This window comes from Pundamilia nyererei, unplaced genomic scaffold (assembly GCF_000239375.1).
Source record: "Pundamilia nyererei isolate P.nyererei 1_Seehausen unplaced genomic scaffold, PunNye1.0 scaffold00036, whole genome shotgun sequence".
Classification (NCBI taxonomy): domain Eukaryota; kingdom Metazoa; phylum Chordata; class Actinopteri; order Cichliformes; family Cichlidae; genus Pundamilia; species Pundamilia nyererei.
In genome coordinates this window covers 1,197,094-1,217,045 of record NW_005187437.1, presented here as the reverse complement: position 1 = coordinate 1,217,045, position 19,952 = coordinate 1,197,094, and the positions used below count along the sequence as shown (strand labels likewise).

The window sequence follows — 19,952 nt, the reverse complement described above, 5'->3', positions numbered from 1 at the left end:
TCTCCTTCATTATTCAATCCACTTTGTGTAATGTACCAGTACCATTTGCAGCAAAACAGCCCCAGAGCATGATGATGTACAGTGTTATTAGGCAAAAAAGCTCAATCTTTGTCTCATTTGACCATAAAACTGTTCTCCAGAAGCTGTTTGACTTGTCCATGTGGGCAACTGCAAATTTAAGTTGAGGTTGAAGTTGCCAGTTTTGCAGCAGGAGCTTCTTTCTTGATCAATACCCTCTCAGACAGCAATACTCACTTTACTGTGGACAGTGATGCTGCTGTTCCAGACGTTTGCAGTTCATGGCAGGCTTGAGCCTTTTCCTTTCATCTGAGGGTGACAGTTTGGGTCTTCTTTAGACCTTCACAAAGGGATGATCCTGGGATCATCCCTTTGTGAAGGTCTAAAGAAGTTAGAAATGCCCCATTAAACGTCTGGAATAGCCTTCAGAAAGCCCCGACATTAAACTTCTTGAAAAGTTATGGACTACTCTTAAAATCCAGATCTTTGAACTCTTGTAGCTCAACACGGCAACAGCAAATAAAGAAATAAATATTACAATACTATTACTAACATTAATAAAAGCTTAAACAGACTAACAGACAAACTGTACAATTTTTATTTCTAATGAATATGTAATAAAATGTTTGTGCTGAACAGTGAAATCTGTCAATAAATGCTCAGAACTTCCAACTTTATTTTTTCATACAAATCCTGTAGTCTGTAAATTTATGAGGACTTGATGTTGATCACTTACTATGTTCAGTTTTTTAAACAGGACTTTTTGAAATGGACTGTTTAACCATTTGATTTGTGAAATTTGCTGATATCAAATGAATTCCGACTTTCTGTCTTGTTGAAAGGGATTTTGGGGAAGTTTTTTCTCCTTCTAAATCAGAGTTTGAGGAAGTCTAATTTACACAATATAAAATCTTTTTAAGAAACTTGTGACTTCCTCAGATTTTGGCTATGAAAAGACGGCTGACTACATGACGTGTACAAGATGAATAAATGACATAACGTACGAGGAAACCCCGCTCTTACTTCACTAAAATTCTCGTCCTTTCATGTATTTTTCAACATCTCCTCGTCTTATCTAAATAAGGTTATTTTATTCTTTCCTGCCTTAATTAATTTGCTTTTCTTCACTTCATGCGCTCGCACATAATCAAACACAAAGAGTAGATCAACAAAAGCACACAGTGAGATTAATGCCACACTTAGTAAGGCCCGGTTGGATGTTGTTGTGCACATTATGATAAGGCTGACCTTTCAGGGCGAAATGAAACAAAGTGGTGCGCCTATTATTTTCTGCTCTTATTCTCATGTTGTGTCACTATCAGTCACCCTCTTGCCCACACTGAATTGCAGAGCATTTCCTCATTCGCAGTAAGCTCAGTGTGGTTGTGCGTGCAGCAGCACACACAGCTACATCGGCCTGGATACTGGTGTTACTACTAGACATGGAACGTTTTGACCACTAATAAACTATCACTGAAGGAAAAGATGGTAAGGCATTCTTATTTATTCTTTTTTTGAATGTACTAATGATGGACTAATTAGGAAGTCCTCCACTGAAGCTTACACAATCCTCTTCAGGCGCTGTGTGTTTAACTCTGACCATTTCCTCCTGACCACCAAGAGGTTTATGAATAACTAGACTTTTGTAGAAGGAACCTCAGCAGGTATTATTGTAACACTACAGGTCTAACCTCAGTTTCTATGTATCCTCCACTTAGAACAAATGTACTTTTATAACTTAACCATCTTTAAAATGTTCAAGTTTTGTAACACAATATCCACAAAACATGACAAGTACAGTTTGGCACAGTTTTTCTAAACAGCGTTTACTGGATCAGTTTCACAGGGGAAAAAAGGGGAAGTTGAAGAGAGGAAAAAAAGAAATGTTCATGGTCAAGCGGATGAAAGCAAGTTTTATTACAAGGCTGTTGCTGGTTAATGATTCACACTAAACTTTATGGCTACCTATTTTCTAATGTATCCGAATGTTAAGCACCCTAAGGCTTTTTGTTAGACAAAAAAAAAAGAGTCATAGTCATAGGTTATGAACTCTTTTAGGAAAGGATTTTATTCTTCCATCACTTTTCTTGTTTCTTTTTTACTCATCAGCAGGGAGTATTAACCCTGGCCACTCTGATTTTACACGTTAGTATAATTCTCGGGCTTCATGGGTGACTGAAAAGCTGAACTGGGGATAAAATAAATCAAGACATTTTACTTGTGAATGGTGTGGCCTTTAAACTGGACGTCATTGCAGACAATTGGTAATTATTTTAAAAAAAAACAAAAAAAACTTGGTTTTACCCTGACCATAAGAATGAAATTTGCAGTAGCATATGTATTTTTAACTGTCTTGTTTGTTACAGTAGAGTTACAGTAGTACTGTTTTCTCATTAGGACCTGAGTGCAGCACACCTGCACAAGCAGTCTGTGGTTTTTAAAATAATCTAGTTAACTGTGTCAGCCTGTGTTTGCTCTGCAGCAGGCGCGCGCTGACTGAAAGTGTGCGAGCATGTGAGTGTTTCTTTTTTTCTTTTTTTTTGTGGTTTGGAGGGAAAGTTTTTTGTCTGCTTCCTTTGTTCCCTGTAACAAAGGCGATGCTGCCGCCCCGAACTGTGAACGGAGCTTGCAGCTTATTGGTGCAGGAGTAACAGCAGCATGCGTTTCTATGGTAACCGGGTGCAGGATGCTAGCTGAGGTATGGAGGTGTGTGGTTGCGAGCACTTCCTGCTCTTCAGCTACTTTTTGACTTTGCACAGCTCACAGCCTGAACGAGTGACACTGAGTGATGGTGTGATTCGTTTATTGTTTTTATTTTGTCAACAGCTGAGATATTCATTCCTCATGTTTCACAGCTTCCGTTTCGATTGTATCTCCCTTACGGTTCTTTTGATGCTGTGAGCATTTTGAAAGGCCGGGTTACTGGGAAATAAGATTTAAATCTCAATGTGACTTGAGGATGATAATAATAATAATGATCTCTAAAATGTTTCGCTCTCTATTTCCGCTTCTACCATCCAGCACTACGCAACCTCTCTTGATTTACTTCATAAGGATTCATTTAAAAACCCCAATGTCTACAAAATATTTTAAATATAAGCTTCACAGAGATGCTAATTATTATCCATTGTTTCATCCATATGAAACATTTTTTAAGAATAACATGACTAAACGTAAAATGCCTAAAATGCATAAAAATCTTGAGGTTATAGGGGGAAAATAATATATTTATTTTAATTTTCTCATCTGTTTACTTGGAAATATTAATTAAATAATTACTATTAGTTTGCAGTTCTGTCCATTTTCATTTTCAGCCATTTGGAAATATTCAAATGCAGTGGATGTCTAGTTAAAACTTCCGGTGTGATAGCAACCAGCTAGCAGCAGTGCGTTGTGGTTCACAGAGCGATCAGACGGGAAATGACCTCTGAAAAGCTGATTAAGCGTTGGGAGATCCGTGCTCAGTCACCAGCAAAGCAAAGCAAAACACCCTGTCGTGCACAGATGAAGCGCATGCCAGTAACTTCTAGAAACTCGTGCACCAGGGTCACAGGTGCAAACCTCTCTGTCATCAAGGTGCTTTCCTGCAAGTCATATGATTGTTTTTGTGAGCTCTGGAAAACGTGCCAGTACCTTCCTCCTCTGTCCCTTGGCTTAAGCCTTTTTGCACCCCTACTTGGCTCATAAACATCTTACACAAAAGGTGAGCAACAACATGTCACATGTTGAAGACTGTCTGCCTTGGTGTGAGTGTTCTGTTCACGTAGAAAGAGACAACAGTAAGTACAACGTATTTATGTAGTATCCCAAAGTGCTTTACAGAGGTATCAATAAAAACGAACTTGTGCAAGGTTAACATGAACACACATGTAATGAATGTTTCAATGGCTCTTCAATGGCATGTGTGGCATAATGGTGCAAAGCATAAAAAAGCGGCTCCACCTTAAACAGTTCTGTAAAAAACGAGTAAATAAATAAATAACTTATTGGACAGTTGTAACCAAGATGAACTTGTACCAGAATGATGAGAAAAGTATGAAGAAAGGGAGAAACAGATCATGATCCAAAGCATTATGTGTCAAACAGAACCATACTCTCTGCTCAGCTTAAGCCAAATGCTGCAGAAGCAATCAGAAAGCACCTCACTGTGAAAATAGATAATGACCCAAACCAAGCAACAAGAGTTTCTTGAGGCCAATTAAAGAATATTCTTCAATGGCCAAGTAAGTCACATGATCTCCACCGAATAGTGCATGCTTTTCTATTATTGAATACAAAACTGAAAGCAGAGAGACCCTCAAACAAGCAGCAGCTAAAGGCAGGTGCAGTAAAGGACTAGTAGAGCAACTCAATGGAAAAAACAGCATTTGGTGAGTTGTTCTTTCATGCAAGCATTCAAAGGAGTATTTTTTTATATATATGTTTAAATTGATGTTAGTTCACTAAAATGTGAAGGCTGTGCATAAAAGTGACTGTCAGTCTCAAACAGCTCATGCTAAATTTGTGATCAGTCATCAGTTCAGTGACATCTTTGTTCTTTGATTTATAATCCACTGCAGTGGTGTACAGAAGCTACAACTACAATAAAATGTGTCTTCGTCCCAAATGTCACGGAGAGCGCCGTCCTCCTAGTTCTCAGTCTGGTCCCTTCCTCACTCGCCATGCTGACTTTTAAAATACAAAGACAAAATGAAAGCCTCGGCTAACAGCTTCAAGATGGGGCATTAATCAGTGAGTGATGTTGCAGTGATCAGGCTATGAGTAATGTACTTTTTAATTTTTCTTTTCTTATTGTTGTCAGAGCGATTAACAACATTAGTTTAACGAATAGTTTACACAGCACACGTTTAACTTGCATAAGTTCCCTCAGATCTGCAGATCTTGAGGTACAGTTTCCAAGAAGAAGTAAGCAGCTCCCTTCGTGACTGCCTTTTTCAGTGCAGGTGTCACGCATGACATCACATCCCGTGTTTGTAACACTAAATGTCTGATTAATGCTTGATAGTACATCAGTGAGATCTACTCACACTCACAAGATCTACTAAAAATGATTGAAAAACAACTTTGGAGAAAGATATTCTGATGTTTACGGGGTTTTTTCTCACTCAGTGGAAGCCCTCACTGGAGTCAGCAGTGTCTTGATATGTCTTGGCTTTACTTTTAGGGAGCAGTGAGGTCATCCACCTTTATAAATAGTCTACTGCCAGCTTGCTAGAGAACATGTGAAATACTCTAAACTGAACTGAATAAAGTGATGCAGCAGAGTAATTTACGATTTCCAACTCATTCCTTTTAAAAATGGACATTCACCAGCACACATAAATAAACGTTTACATTGATACGTATATTTGTACATATATTTATTATTATTTTCAGATGTAGCCATTCTTGTATTTTGCTTGTTTACATTATTGTATTTTGCACAACTCTGTTGCTTGTGAAGCTCGCACACAAGAATTTCACTCACATGTGCTGTACCAATGTACCTGCACATGTGATGTGACAATAAAAGTGATTTGATTTGATTTGATCCCCAGCAGGTTATATGAGGTCATGTGGCCCGCTGCATGTGGAGCAGACGAGGCTGAGAACTAAAGCTTTTGGAGTAACGGTGGACTCGCTCCCATTGAACTCCCACTAAAAACTTTGTTGCTGTGAAGCACTTTGCAATATTTATCTTCAGTCATCTTAAGTCATAATTTCATTTGTACTTACTTACTTAGAATAGCTGCAAGATGTGCAGTTTAGGTCTCAATACATCACCATTAAAATGACTTTAACCAGTAATGTGTTTGAGGAAGTGTTGATCCAAACAAATCTGCTCGGATTATGCTGCCATGATTGTCATAATAGGTTATTTTGCAGCATTGCAGGGAAACAAACAGATTACAAATATGGACAAAACAAAGCGCTGGTATCAGACTTGGTTTTGGCACTGATAACTTTATTTTGAAATGCACAGTTGCAAATTGGTCCACAGTTTTGATGTGAACCAGTCCTATCCTATCTTCAGTCATCCGCAAAACCGCAACAACATTTTTCCAAAGTTTAAGCTTTGGAAAAATGGATTTCAAAAAACAAAAAGTCCTGATCAAAGACAACAGACCGAACGAGGTCTCAGCAGGATTTATACGTGATGAACGACATTTTAAAACGACCTCTAGTTCATGCAGGGAAGCAAGAATATGGGTGATGTGGCGTTTGGCTGCTGCATCTAAACCAACCAGAGGACTTAGAAACACGCATGAACAATGAGTTCAAATAATCGAGATGGGAGAAAATAAAAGTTCCAACTTGTTAAATGACAGCAGAGGTTTGATTTGTGCTTCTTAGATGAAATAAATGAGACTGGGTGAGCTCGGAGATCACGTTCAAAATTTCAATTCTTGTCAAAGATTTCAAGGAGGTGATTTGAGGTCGCCGGAGAAGCTAAACACAGCCAAACACAACAAGGTCAGCTGTGATGGTAAAACTGAGGATTATTAATGGTGAAGCACTGAGGCACTACTGTTTATCTTCAATATAGCTGAAGTACGAATTAATGAGCCTGTTAAGATGACCCAAGGGTAAGAAGTAAAACAGCTGGTCCCAGGGTTGAGCCCTCAGTGCATAACATTATGTTTCATTAGAAGATGCTTTCATTTAGCATATTTCTCAAGAGTGACAAGATTTTTGTTTTCCCCCTGTGTTTACTTTCACCAAAAATCTCGGCAAACAGGACTTTAGCTCACATGCTTTTTAAAAATGCATTTGTGCTGATCTACTTTTTTTTATTATTATTATTATTCTTGACTAACATCTAATAATAATTACTTCTCACATCATTTGGTTCTTTGGTGTTCAGAGTTCACCAAGAAGTTTCAAGTGCTGCAAAGAGAGCTATCAGTTCTGTGAACATCAAAACAAACCAGGAAACAGTGTTGTTGCACGCTGCATTCTCACTTTGTAAAGATAGCGTAGGGGTTTGATGTGTGTGTGTTTGTGTGCGTGGGGGGCATGCCTTGCTCTGTGCTGCGCTGCTAACTTCCTGCTTTACAAGCAGAGCTGCTGCAGTTGAGATTCTGCTCTTGTGTTGTTTTCAGGGGGACAGCGTTGATGTCAAGGCTCTGAGAGCCAAGTTCAACAGCAAATCCAGCACCTCGGATACCAGCAGCCGGGACAGCGGCTCGCCGAAATCTCCTCGACCTGGGTTTGGGAGAGCCATTCTTCCAGTGGCAGAGAGCGAGCTGACACATAGACTTTCACCCACGATTCCTCCTCATCTGGCTGGCCCAGGCCCGGTGAGACTCCCGAGAATTGAGCCGATGGCGGCTTCGATCCCTCCCAGACCGGGTTCGTTCCCTCGACCGCCTGCCTATGCTGGACTCAGAACCCCCATTCAGCCAACAGATGCTACCAAAGTCAAGCAGACGGGGGAGATGCTACAGAACATGATGCTGAGGCATCAGAAGTCCCCGGTCCCCCAGGTCCCCCAGGTACCCCAGGTACCCCAGGTACCCCGACTAGGAGCTGGAAGCTCAGCTCCTGTTCCACCTCCCACCTCTACCCCTCTTCCACTCAGACAGCAGCCTCGACAGAGGAGCGCGGGGGAAGTGACCCCACTGAGGAGGCCTCTGCCCCCTGAAGGACCGATGCCCGTGAAACCTAAAAGACCTCCGACTGTCAACTTGGAGCCGTTTCGGAGGAACAGGAGAGGGCTTCCTCCTGCTCTTCCTGCCCCGAGGACGAGTGATGGTAAGTCTGTCTGGTTCAGGTGTTCAAGTCCCTTAATAAGGTGCGCCATCATATTAAGTTAACACAGTAAGTGAGACCATCTTGACTTGTTTGTGTCTGCTGTACTGTGACTGTGGCTGGTGTATAGTTTATGGTAAAATGGTAAATGGCCTGCATTTGTATAGCGCTATGCACTACATTCAGTCATTCACCCATTCACACACACATTCACACACTGGTGATGGCAAGCTACATTGTAGCCACAGCTGCCCTGGGGCGCTCCTAACTGAACTCCCAGAATACAAATAATAAAATGAATGATGACTAACTTCCTTTGAGCTGCTCAGTTAAGTGGACCTGATGTTCTTCACGCTGTCATGTCCTGTCACGGAGATGGACAGAAACATAACCGTGTCTTTAATTTTCTTGCTACGATGGCTGAAAATGTCAGAATTGTCCAAATCAAATCTAAAAGGGACAACAGCAATCTGCGGTGAGGTTCAGCTCCGAACGTAAATCAAGCATTAAGTCTGATTTATTGGAAAATAAATCAGACTCTTAAAAGGAGGAGAGACTTTTAAAAAGAATCTGTTTTCAAATCTTGTAATGAGACAGATTCTGACACTGACAGTCCTCAGTGTGCTTTGTCAGTGACAAAAATGTGCTAAAAACTTGATTTGTTCAACCACTTTAAAGGAAAAAGCAGAACACTCAAACAGAGCACCAAACAGAGCACCAAACAGAGCACCAAACATCGCGTGTGTAAAACAGTAATTTCTGCTGTTTGTGTGATTGCTTTTTGTGGGATTACACTTCTTTCATCCATTTCATTTTGTCGTAACGTCATTGTGCAAAGATTTTTTTCTCTGCTACTCTTTGTAGGCTCAGGAAGCAGAAGGATGTCTTTACCTGTAGCACCACCGGCAGTGGTCAGTCCTCCAAAACCTCCACAACGCTCTGACAAACCCAACAGACTGCAGCGGCAGATTGCCTCTGCGTAAGTATTTGGGTTAACACAACGATGATGTGAAGCCCTGTTATGTCTGGTTTTGAGCCTCTTATGTAAGAGGCCCAGTGCTGCTGAACTGATGCAAAGGAAACTGTGTGAAACTCTTAGTGTTTTAAACCAAGTATTATAGGACACCTTAGTTTCAGCTTTCAAATGACTTCATTTACATCTAGTGCGGGCAAGAGATGCTGAAGAATTACGAAGCAGAGGGTTTACCGCTGCTGCAGTCGTGACCCGAGATTAGAAAATATGTGCGAGGATTCGCCTGTTGCACAGCAACACTGTTTCTCAAAATGCATTTTGAACACACCTAAGTATACTTTCAAAGAAAAACCTTATTGACCGGATGATGGTTTTAACAGTCAAATTAAGCTTTTTCCTACTGAGTGAATACAGATGTAACAAAGCACTTGCTGACCAGTAATCAGAGAAACCTGTCTGATTGTCGATTTCAGGGACCTGGATGAAGACGAACAGGATCCCTATGACGATATCGACATTGACAAAAATGGTGAAGACTTGTTTTGTTCTTGAAGCTTCTCTGACACATTGTCTGAGCTATAGTCACTGCTTGGTATTTTTAACATTGTGTTTTCTATTAGAGGACATGCCCTGTTTTCACATATCGGTTTATAATTTATATTTTGCGTTACTTTACAGAGAACTGCAGCGAACACAGTTCACAGTGTGTTGATGGGGTGAGTAAAGAAAAGCAAAAACGAAAAATTTACCACGGTGGAAGTCTCGCTTTGCAAGAACATAGAGCACATTTCCCTGAATCTGTTAATAGACTAGGTTTAAAACCAACATTGCACTCTTAGAAAATAATAAGGCACAAAAAATAAACAGCTCTGATCATTTTTTGATTTAAGCTTTGAAAATCTACAAAAAGGCACTCTTTTATCAGAAGTAATCAGAAGTGCCGCTTTTATCTAATAATCCCGTACAAGATGACTTGTCTTTGCTCTTTACGGGTACAAATAAAAGCTTTTCTCTTGCAGGATGATGACGACGAGGTGTATGAGATGATTGATGAGTAAGTATGAATGTTCTGTCTTCCCCATTAAACCACTGAGTCTCTATTTAATAGAAATGTGGCTGCAGCTGCATGAACAGAAAGCAGTCTACAGTTTCTATTGTTTCTGTTGCTGCTTCTGTTATTTTTGCACCTCATAAGTGATCTGTGGTGCAGTATTTAAGTTACAGTGCAACAAATGGTACCTTGGTACGATATCTACATCTTTATTTATCGTTTACTATAAAGAGTAAGTCACACTCATTTCCTGTGATTCAACATACAGAATTTCCTGTTAAAGCAAAAACATTGTGACAGAATTCAGGCAACGTCTGTCGAAATGTGGGAAGACTGGAGAACTTGAAAAACTTTTTGTGTAAAACGCTTATGTGTGAAACATTTATCTGCCCAGAAAACGAAAAATAAAGGCACCTAACTCAAAATCTGTGAAGGGGGAATTCTTTTAAAAGGTGGCCGGTCTTCGTTTGTTTATTTGATTCTTCTCTTATAGGGAGCAAGAGAAAGCCGCCATGAAAGAAGTTAAGAAGAAACAGGAGAAGGACATGAAAGAGATTCAGAAAAAAATGAGTGAGCTCAAGAAGAAATTTCAGGTAAAGACACGGAGAGAGAAAAGATGACTTTTAAGTTAGCCTGAATGGTTAATGGTTAAGTTATCCTGCTCCGCCTCATCCCTTTGGTGTAAACATTATATCTTTCCCCCGTACAGTTACAAGGAGAGATAGAGGTTATTCACACCGCCAAAGTCCGGTACGACTGGAATGGGGAAGGGAAACTGGACCTGAGCGTGCACCAGGGGGACAGCGTGGAGATCCTCCGTGTGACGGGTAACCCGGGAGGCAGATGGTTGGCACGCACTATTAATGGAAACTGTAAGTTTACATTTCAGTCAATCACATAAAGAAAGCCTTTGAATAAATTGACTTGTACCAAAATATCAAAAGAAAAAAGAAAGCAAACAAAGTAGAGACTTCTGCATCAAAGTTTTCCATCTGAAACACTGGTTATTGTCGTCGGTGGTGATATTATCGTAGCTGTGGTTCAGGAGATGAAGCAGGGCGTCTACCAATCGGAAGTCTTGATGGTTTGATCTCCGGCTCCTCCAGTCTGCATATCAAAGTATCCTGGTGCAGAGTGTGTGTGTGTGAGAATTAGGCAATAATTAGGCTTAGAGTGAAGGACTGTATGAAGGTGTGTGTGACTGGGTAAGTGAGTTGCTTGGTGAGGACCTCTTGGCGTCGGATTTTAGCACAAGGTCCCTCTTTCATGTCAGATTTATTCAGTTTCTTCCTACTGATTTTATTTTATTTTTTATTTGTTCATCAAAAAAGCAAAGTAATGCCAGTAACTGACAAATGAAAACTCAAATAATGCAGCTTTCGCACTTTTCCCCCCGAAAGTCGTTAATTACGGTACTTCCTTCTGTAAGATATTTTTTCTGTTCCTTACTTCCTCAAAGGGCTCTGGCAACAACTTTTCACTTTATTTATTTATTTTACTATGTCCTCAAAAATATAAAGTATCTGCAACTGAGCATTTGAGACCATAACGTCTAAAGTATCACAAAGTTACAATGTAAACAAAATGCAGTTAGTGTGACAGAACTTTAGCACATTATGGTGTAAGCGTGCTTATGTAGCAGGAGAGTGATGCTGTTGCTCCCTCTGCACAGATTCATTTAACAATAGTTGAATTCTCATATGGAACTGAGAAACAACTGCTTCCTGTGTTAATGTTAGAAATGCAGACTCTGGATATAAATATACATTCACTGCTCACTTTGTTAGCTACCCCTTTGGATGTGCCTGTGATCTTAGAATATCTTTAATTCTTTGTGAAATTGAGCAGAAATTCAACACGACTCCTTGGAGATTTTGGTGCAGCTGATCCAGATTTGTAGCTGTGCATCCGTAATGTCTCCCATTCAATCACATCCCAAAGGTGCTCTACTGGATTGACATCTACTGACTGTGGAGTCTATCTGAATACAATGAACTAATTGTCATATATTTGAGCTTTGTGACTTGTTCCTGCTGGAAGCACCAAAGAATACTCAGTTGGTACTCAAGATCCCAAACTGTGCCCCCACCATGAAGAGAAGCCTGAGCCATTGATACAATCGATCCATGCTTTCAAGGTGTTTATCCCAAATTCTGATTCTACTACCATAACGTGGCGGCAGAGATCAGGACTCATCATCAGACTAGACTTTTATCCAATCTTCTGTTGTTCAGTTTTGGTGAGCTCGTGTTAATTGTGGCCACAGTTTCCTGTTCTTAGCTGACAGGATTGCCAACCAGTGTGGTCTTCTGCTACTGTACCCCATGTGCTTCAAGGTTTAACATGTTGTGTTGAAAGATGCTCTTCTGCATCCTCTGATTGTAATAAGTGGTTATTTCCGTGACTGTTGTGTTTCTATCAGCTCAAAGCAGTCTGGCTATTCCCCTCTGACCTCAATAAGGCATTCTCACCCAGAGGACTGCCATTCACTGGATATTTTCTCTTTTTTGGACTACTATCTGAGAAAATCCTGGCACCAACAACCATGCCATGTTCAAAGACACTTGATTCATCTTTCTTCTAGGATTCTGTGCTGTGGCTATTTAGCATAAATCTAGTTTTATTAAGTAATAAAATAAGTAATAATCATCTAATATACAGATCAGATTCTGGGTATTAGATGATCATGTGTGGCTAATACGTATCGTATAATCATGAAATGTCACAATCAAGCCACAGTGCTTCATTTTGTTGTTGCACTTCTCTGCAGATGGATACATCAACAACTCGTGTGTGGATATTGACTATGAAGCAGTGAAGATCAAACACGGGTACAAAAAATCAAACTCACAAGCGTTACCTCCACCACCCCCGGACCCACCACAGATCTTTAATATGGACTCCAACAACAGAGACAGGTGCAGGATAAGAGATTGCTAATTCTGCTGCAGCTTCACATCTGTTCAGTTGAATTTCATTTTCAGTTTTACTCACGTCTCTTCCAACTAAACCCTTGTTTGTATGTTTCCTCTAACTTGCAGCCTGATTCAAGATGAGGGTAAGTGACTGCAGACCACAGTGAAGTGCAAATAACAATCTATGCCAAGTTAAGATGATATAAAAATACAAAAGGATTTTTCTCTTGTATTTTTCTCTAGTGGAAAAATGTATAGGGATATATTTGGTGCCTAATTTGTCTTTTCTAGAACATTTCTATGAGCTACTTGGCAATCTTGCAGTATGCAAGTGATAGCTATGTACTTTTAAAAATTTTTAGTTTTAATGACAAATATTTGAAACAGTTTCTTTCATCAGATAATATTTATTATTATTTCTTATTATGTAGCATTTATTATTTACTATTATTTATTCCCTTTAGCATCTGTTTTATGGACTTTTTTTTTGGTTCTCAGATGACTATGATGATGTCCAACCACTACCTGAAGATTTCCCACCTCCGCCACCTGAAATCAGGTATCAGTTAACCCCCAATTAATTTGAAGAAGGCTGAGATATTGATGACTAAGTATTAGTGAATTTTCATCGTAAAAATAACTTTTACGTGTGCAGATCTAGTCAATGGTGACATCAGATGGTGTTAAAGAAAAACAAAATTTAACAATGAGGAAATTGATAATGAATTCATTTGTGATTAACTGTTATACCGTATTGTATTTTTCAGCATAGACCCCAAAGTGGAGAAGGATTTGAAAAAAAAATTTAAGGTAAACCTTTTTAAAAGCTTTGCAGAGTGCCATCTGCATTGCAATCAATTCAGATGTTTGTTTGTTTTTTACTCATGCAATGGGAATCGCCCTTTTCATTTTTTTAAAAATTCGACCACTGTGACTGTTTCCCAGTATGATGGACCACTCAGGGTGCTGCACACCATGTTAGTGGATCCTAACTCCATCATAAAGAAACCAGGAGCAAAAGATCTGCCTGTAACACAGGGAGAGATTGTGGATGTCATCCAGCTCACCAACAGCAAGAAAGCTCTGTGTCGCAACAGGTTTGGGAAATGTATGTAAAACCATCAGCATCTCATTCACTTTTGTAATTTTAATTTGTAGAATTTGCAGTTCACTGGTTTAAGAAAACATGAAGTACTCTGGGATTTTGTTTGTTTGTCCTTTTTCAAATATATATGAGGTCATGAGCTTTTCTTACTGTTCTTTTCATATGTCGTTCATTACGGCCTCTGGAAAAAGAAATAAAATTCCTGTAAAAGATGTACGCATCTTCTAAACCTTTCGTAGAAGAGGCTTTATAATTAAAACATTTCAGCCATTTGTATGTTTATGTGTTTGAACATGGCCCAGATGGAGTCAATGGTGACTTAAAGACAATGTTAAAAACAAAGATTAGACAAGAAACTGCTGCGAAGATTATAATAATAATAATAATAATAATAATAATAATAATAAGAGCATGCTGAAAAACAAAACAAAACAGTGCAATCATATTCCCAAAAATATTAATTAACTAAATAAAAAATTACCTCAAATGAAAGCCAAATAAAACATTATTTCTAGTAATAATAAAAGGGGATGTCACACAGTTTTAGTTTATTTCTTTATTATTTATAATTGTTATAAAATGACATCTTCTCTCTCTACAGCACAGTATTTGCTGAATATGTTGATCTGCTGCTGCTTGATGAAAAATCAGGCCATTGACATTTCTTCCTATATCCTTTCTTGTTGGTTAAACCTGACCCAAATATTACCATAAAACTTAAGATATTTCAATAAAACACAAATTTGTGCCACAGAAAGATAAAGCCAAGAGAACAACAAAGTTACAAGAATTTACTCCTTTATAAGCACTGATGTTCAATGAAAGTCTTTAAAACATAGTGTCACAGTCACAGCAAAGAGGGATCCAAATGCAGGATATGCAGACAAAGTATAAAAAAAAATAACTGTTAATTAGACTGACGGTAGAAGTCTATGGACAAAAGAAGCAAAATTCACAGTAACACATAAAAACAGCAAACTCTTAAAGAAACACATGAAGCACACAATTATAACAACAACAACAAAAGAAAAGACACTGACAATGACTGTAGGGAGACTAGTGATATATATGCACTAATGAGGTAATCAGGGAGAATGGAAACACTAGAGTAACAAAACACAGCTGAAGCTAATCAAGGTAATGACAAAGAAAGAAAAATGAAATATAAGACACGGGAGACAAATGCCTACCAAAATAAAAGAGGGAGTGTTATTACACAGCGACAAGGACTTGACAACATGACACAAGAAGATGAAGATTTGACAGGATACAAGAAGATACAGTACTAGTGAGGATGAACTAACATATGCCAATACATGAATGAACTCCACAGAGAACAATCCCTCTAACCTAAGTAAAGATGTACTGGTGGACTTCACCTTGATTTTGAGGTCACGTCACTGGGATTCGAACTCGTTTGAGATTTTTAGTAGCTACACCTACGCTATATAAATTTGAAACTCCTACGTCGGCTCGGTCTCAAGCTATCACATTCACATCGCCTGCCAGCCCAGCAGGGCAACAACAATACCCATCGGCCTTTTAAGTCTTTATGGAGTAATAAAAACACAACACAGATCATTTTTGTGTAGTAATATCAGACAATAATTCAAAAAGTATTTCAATATTTCAAATGATGATAATAAATAGTGATAATTTCTGTGCTGTCTCCTGTTTCACAGATGGTTATGTGTCCAGATCTCTTCTTCTTCCAATGTAAGTGAATCCTCCTGACTTCATATGTGACTGACTATGTCAATGTACTTCCTTAAAGTGTAAAGAAGGAATAAATCACGCTAAATGTGTGTTTTTTGAAGATTGTCAAAGATAAAGCTTAGTGTATGAAATGTATAATATAAGGGTCATTGATGTGCACATCTGTGTGTCCGAGTGCATGATACTGTTTAAAAAGATCTGTTGAAACTAATTTAATCCGATCATTGCATCTAGGAATTTATTACATAAATTCCCATCTTTGAAATTAAAACTAATACTAATGTAGTAGACAGTGTTAAAGGTTTAAATTACATTAATTTAATTGCATTTTTTTTTTTTGCACTTTTTTCGTGACATATAGCGTTTGCCTCCTGAGTTTTGCAAATATTTTCATTTTATACAGGCTGTTACTTGAACACCTGTATTGAAGGACAAAAGAATTTGAAATTTTATAACTAAACATATTCCTAGTTTTACATTGGTTGCCCCCCGACCTGGAAAGTATATTTGCATGTATACTAGATGTGTGAGGACACACGCTGTCTGTGTGCATGCGAAGCAATGTGCAAGCTAGGACTGTGTCATTTTTTCATTACAACATGCAGAACAGGAAGTAGAAACCTTTTAAGTGGAATTCAGATACACACAAATGTGCATAACCACCTAAAAGTTTGATTTCTTCAACTATTTACTGATTTATATAATTATTAATGTATTGCTAAAAGTGCATTAAACTGCACCTCTCCTTTCTTTAGCTTTATATTATTCTGGGTCCTATTAATAGGTTGAGACAGATTCTTCAACATTAGGCAGTCGATCACAGTAACAAATAAGATTGATAACAGGGGAAAGAATAATATCCTCTGGAAGGGGAAACCTCACTTAAAGTGTAGAGTGCCCGTCTAGATGAGCTGATGTTTCCCTTCCCACAGCTTCAGCAGCTTCCACAATGCTTATTATCCACAGCAGACTTCAGGCATTGTCTTTTTCCCCCGATTCCGGCTCCTCTGAGCTTTCACTTTTCTTCTATTCTTCTTGTTTCTGTGTTTATGAAATAGGAGTACATACGAATGAGGATCATTTTATCACATTAAATCGTTTTGTTATCAAGCAAGAGCCAAGATGAAATATCATAAATAACCATTAAAAAAAATGTAACAAAAGTTATTACAGTTTTGTATTTTCTAATTTGTTTTTAGCTTTATTTATTTATTTATTTTTTAATTTTAACTTAAAAAAAATTCAGTTTAGCTTCAGTTCATTTCAGGAGCCAGTTTGCTTGTTTCAGTTTAGTTTCAATTGCTTAAAATGTTTAGTTTTGCTTCAGTTTTTATTAGTTTCAGTGTTCGTTTTAATCCTTTATTTAGTGTTTCTGGAGAACAGAAGCAAGAGACAGGAAACCCAGTAAAACACAAAAATCCAATACACACAAACTGCCCATCAAATCCTCATCAGCCAAATGCTAATAATACGTTTTACAAAATGTACAAGTGCTAAAACTAAAGATACTCGCTTCATGTTTTTGTTTTATTTTAGCTTTGTCTTTTTTCTGAAAGTCTAGTTTTTATTTTTATTTTAGTTGAATAAAATGTTTTTTTCACATGTAGTCTTAGTGAAACTGTCTTTTAAAAATCTTATCTAAATATCCAAACCTTGTTTTTGTCCGGGCCTCAGAAGCATATATTATTATTGGAAATCTATTCATGTATTCATAAACTAACATTAAAACTGAAATTATCCACTCAGTTACAAAAAATATGCACGTCACAGCAATGGCTTGTATATAACCACCTTTTCTGCTTTTAACTAGTTTAGTTTAAACCTTGTTGATGAAGCTTATGGAATATCACAAGTTCCAAATATTCTTTTGCAGGGAACAAGACATTTATGATGACGTCGACTATGCAGATGGTAAGTTTCAGTTTTTATACTCTGCAGTAAAATCCAGTCAGACTGAGCTTTTGTCATTTGTAATTGAAGTGCAAGTATAAAGGCGCATTTTCTTTCTCTGTTTTGTTTCAGATGTCTACGACAACGATTCTCTGTAAAATGATTATTAAAGCGTATCAAACTAAACATACAAGAGAGAAAAGGAAACAAACAAACCAAACATTTTTTAGCTTTATCGAACTATAACCAAAAACTGGATGCTAGAAAATCAAGTAAAGACAGAATCTGTCTGGATACAGATGCTTTATTTGATTGCACAAACTGCAGAAATGTGTTGAAAAGTCACAGGTTTGTAGAGTTTCTGTAAATTTGTTTGTGCTAAGCTGTATAAAAGTTCAAACTTAATCCAACTGTGTAATTATTCAAACTGACAAAATCAAACGATATATCAAACTTAAATATAAATATAATAATTTATAAGGACTTGGGGTTTTTTTGTCCACAAAAGGTCACTCATAATAAGACTGTGTAAACAAACTTACTGTAAACCTTCACTCACCTGCCACTATATTACCTGCTCAACGTATCAACACGTGATGTCACAGAGCTCCCTCTACTCAAATGGCCTCCACAGTCACCAGATCTCGGTCCTGTTCATGGACTCACAGACTCACAACATGGATGTGCAGCCAACAAAATCTGCAGTGACACTTGAATCTCTGCCATAAAGAATTAAAGTGGAACCTTATCTTAGTAATGTATAGCTAATAAAGTGGCTGGTGAGTGTAAGTGCACACAGATTGTCGAGGGTCAACAAACTCATCAGTGTTTGTCAAAGTGCTTGTATAGAAAATAAATACACTATTACTGTTGATGTGTGTATTTTTCACCCTCTGAGATAATTTAAATAAAATAGTTTTTATCTGATGATTGATTGTTTTGTTTTGTTTGTTCCTTAATAAAAAATAAAAACAGAGCTCAACTAGTGAAAATGTTTGATTATGTTTAGTCAAATGGGAGTTAAAGTCCTTTCCTGCTGTGGTAAAGTTTATTTTCTAGAAAGACTGAGAGGTTTGCCATCACTAAGGTGAGGACAGCTACACATTATCTGTCTGGGTGGGTTTACATCAAAGCTGAAATAACTCAGCAGTTCTATTCAATTCAATTTCATTTATACAGCTCCAAATCACAACAACAGTCTCAAGGTGCTTTATATTGTAAGGTAGACCCTACAATAATACATACAGAGAAAAACCGCAAAATCAAATGACCCTCTATAAGCAAGCACTTTGGCAACAGTGGGAAGGAAAAACTCCCTTTTAACAGGAAGAAACCTCCAGCAGAACCAGGCTCAGGGAGGGGCGGCCATCTCCCGGGACCGGTTGGGGTGAGAGAAGGAAGACAGGATAAAAAACATGCTGTGAAAGAGAGACAGAGATTAGTAACAAGTATGATTCAATGCAGAGAGGTCTGTTAACACAAAGTGAGTGAGGACAAAGCGCCCAGTGCATCATGGGAATCCCCCAGCAGCCTACACCTATTGCAGCATAACTAAGGAAGGATTCAGGGTCACCTGGTCCAGCCCTAACTATATAACTTAGCAAAAAGGAAAGTTTTAAGCCTAATCTTAAAAGTAGAGATAGTGTCTGTCTCCTGAATCCAAACTGGAAGCTGGTTCCACAGAGGAGGGGCCTGAACACTGAAGGCTCTGCCTCCCATTCTACTTTTAAATACTCCAGGAACAACACACAGGCCTTTGTTTCTGTTTCCATCTTGTGGTGAAACCTCTCACCTGCATCCTGCAGAACACTCGAGAAGCGCTTTGCAGACAGAATGAGGTTTATGTCCATCTCGTCTAAAATTATTTTCCTTTCATCCACAGTCATAAACCATAAATATTTATAGATGTTTGCTTTTTATTAAGAAATGCTTAGTTTGTACTGATACTTATTTATTCTTTAAATTAAACCCTCCTAATGCAACAATATTCATAATGCTGGAAAAAAAACTAACAAATATTAAACTATATTTGAAGTCGTTCAAGTTCTTCCAAAACTGATTTAAAGCTCATCATTTATGTCAACAATGCATGTGTTTAAGCAGAGACACTGAAGAACAACAAAAATATTCAAAATGTCCAAATACTTACAGTCTGGGCTGAATATTTGTTGTTTAGTTTTTAGTTTCTGTCCAAATGCTTCTACCAGTGGCTCTTATTTATTCTTATTTTTATTATCATTTTGTTGGTGCTGGTTGAGACAGAGAAATGTGGAAAGCCCAGTCACAATAAACATACAAACAAATCCCTCCTCATGCTAATAAAATAAAAATACAGCGATATTTTGGAAATCTTTAGAAAACTTAAAGTAAAAATGATAGCACTATTTATGAAGTTAATAACAAACTGAATTTCCGTTTTCATCCCCTAAGCCAGCCCGCTGGACTTTAAGACAACCATGATATCAGACTACTAATTTCATGTTTGTTATGTGACGGCTGTGTGAAGGCAGGAGAAGGACCCAAAGTGCAGACTCTGGAGAGTAACTCAAAACA

The 19,952-nt window shown here is 38.1% G+C and overlaps 1 protein-coding gene across 1 annotated transcript; it reads left to right on the top strand.

Annotated features, from left to right (window-relative positions):
• Nucleotides 1–1,341: 1,341 nt before the first annotated feature.
• On the top strand, nucleotides 1,342–18,291 carry LOC102205606 (FYN-binding protein). Its single transcript, XM_005730251.1, has 16 exons — nucleotides 1,342–1,506; nucleotides 7,101–7,752; nucleotides 8,614–8,728; nucleotides 9,196–9,251; nucleotides 9,401–9,438; nucleotides 9,742–9,776; nucleotides 10,267–10,366; nucleotides 10,483–10,645; nucleotides 12,544–12,691; nucleotides 12,815–12,831; nucleotides 13,187–13,247; nucleotides 13,456–13,498; nucleotides 13,634–13,796; nucleotides 15,476–15,509; nucleotides 17,383–17,420; nucleotides 17,532–18,291. The coding sequence occupies exons 1-16, from the start codon at nucleotides 1,504–1,506 to the stop codon at nucleotides 17,555–17,557; spliced, it is 1,692 nt and encodes a 563-aa protein (XP_005730308.1). The 5' UTR covers nucleotides 1,342–1,503; the 3' UTR covers nucleotides 17,558–18,291.
• The last annotated feature ends 1,661 nt before the right edge of the window (nucleotides 18,292–19,952 follow it).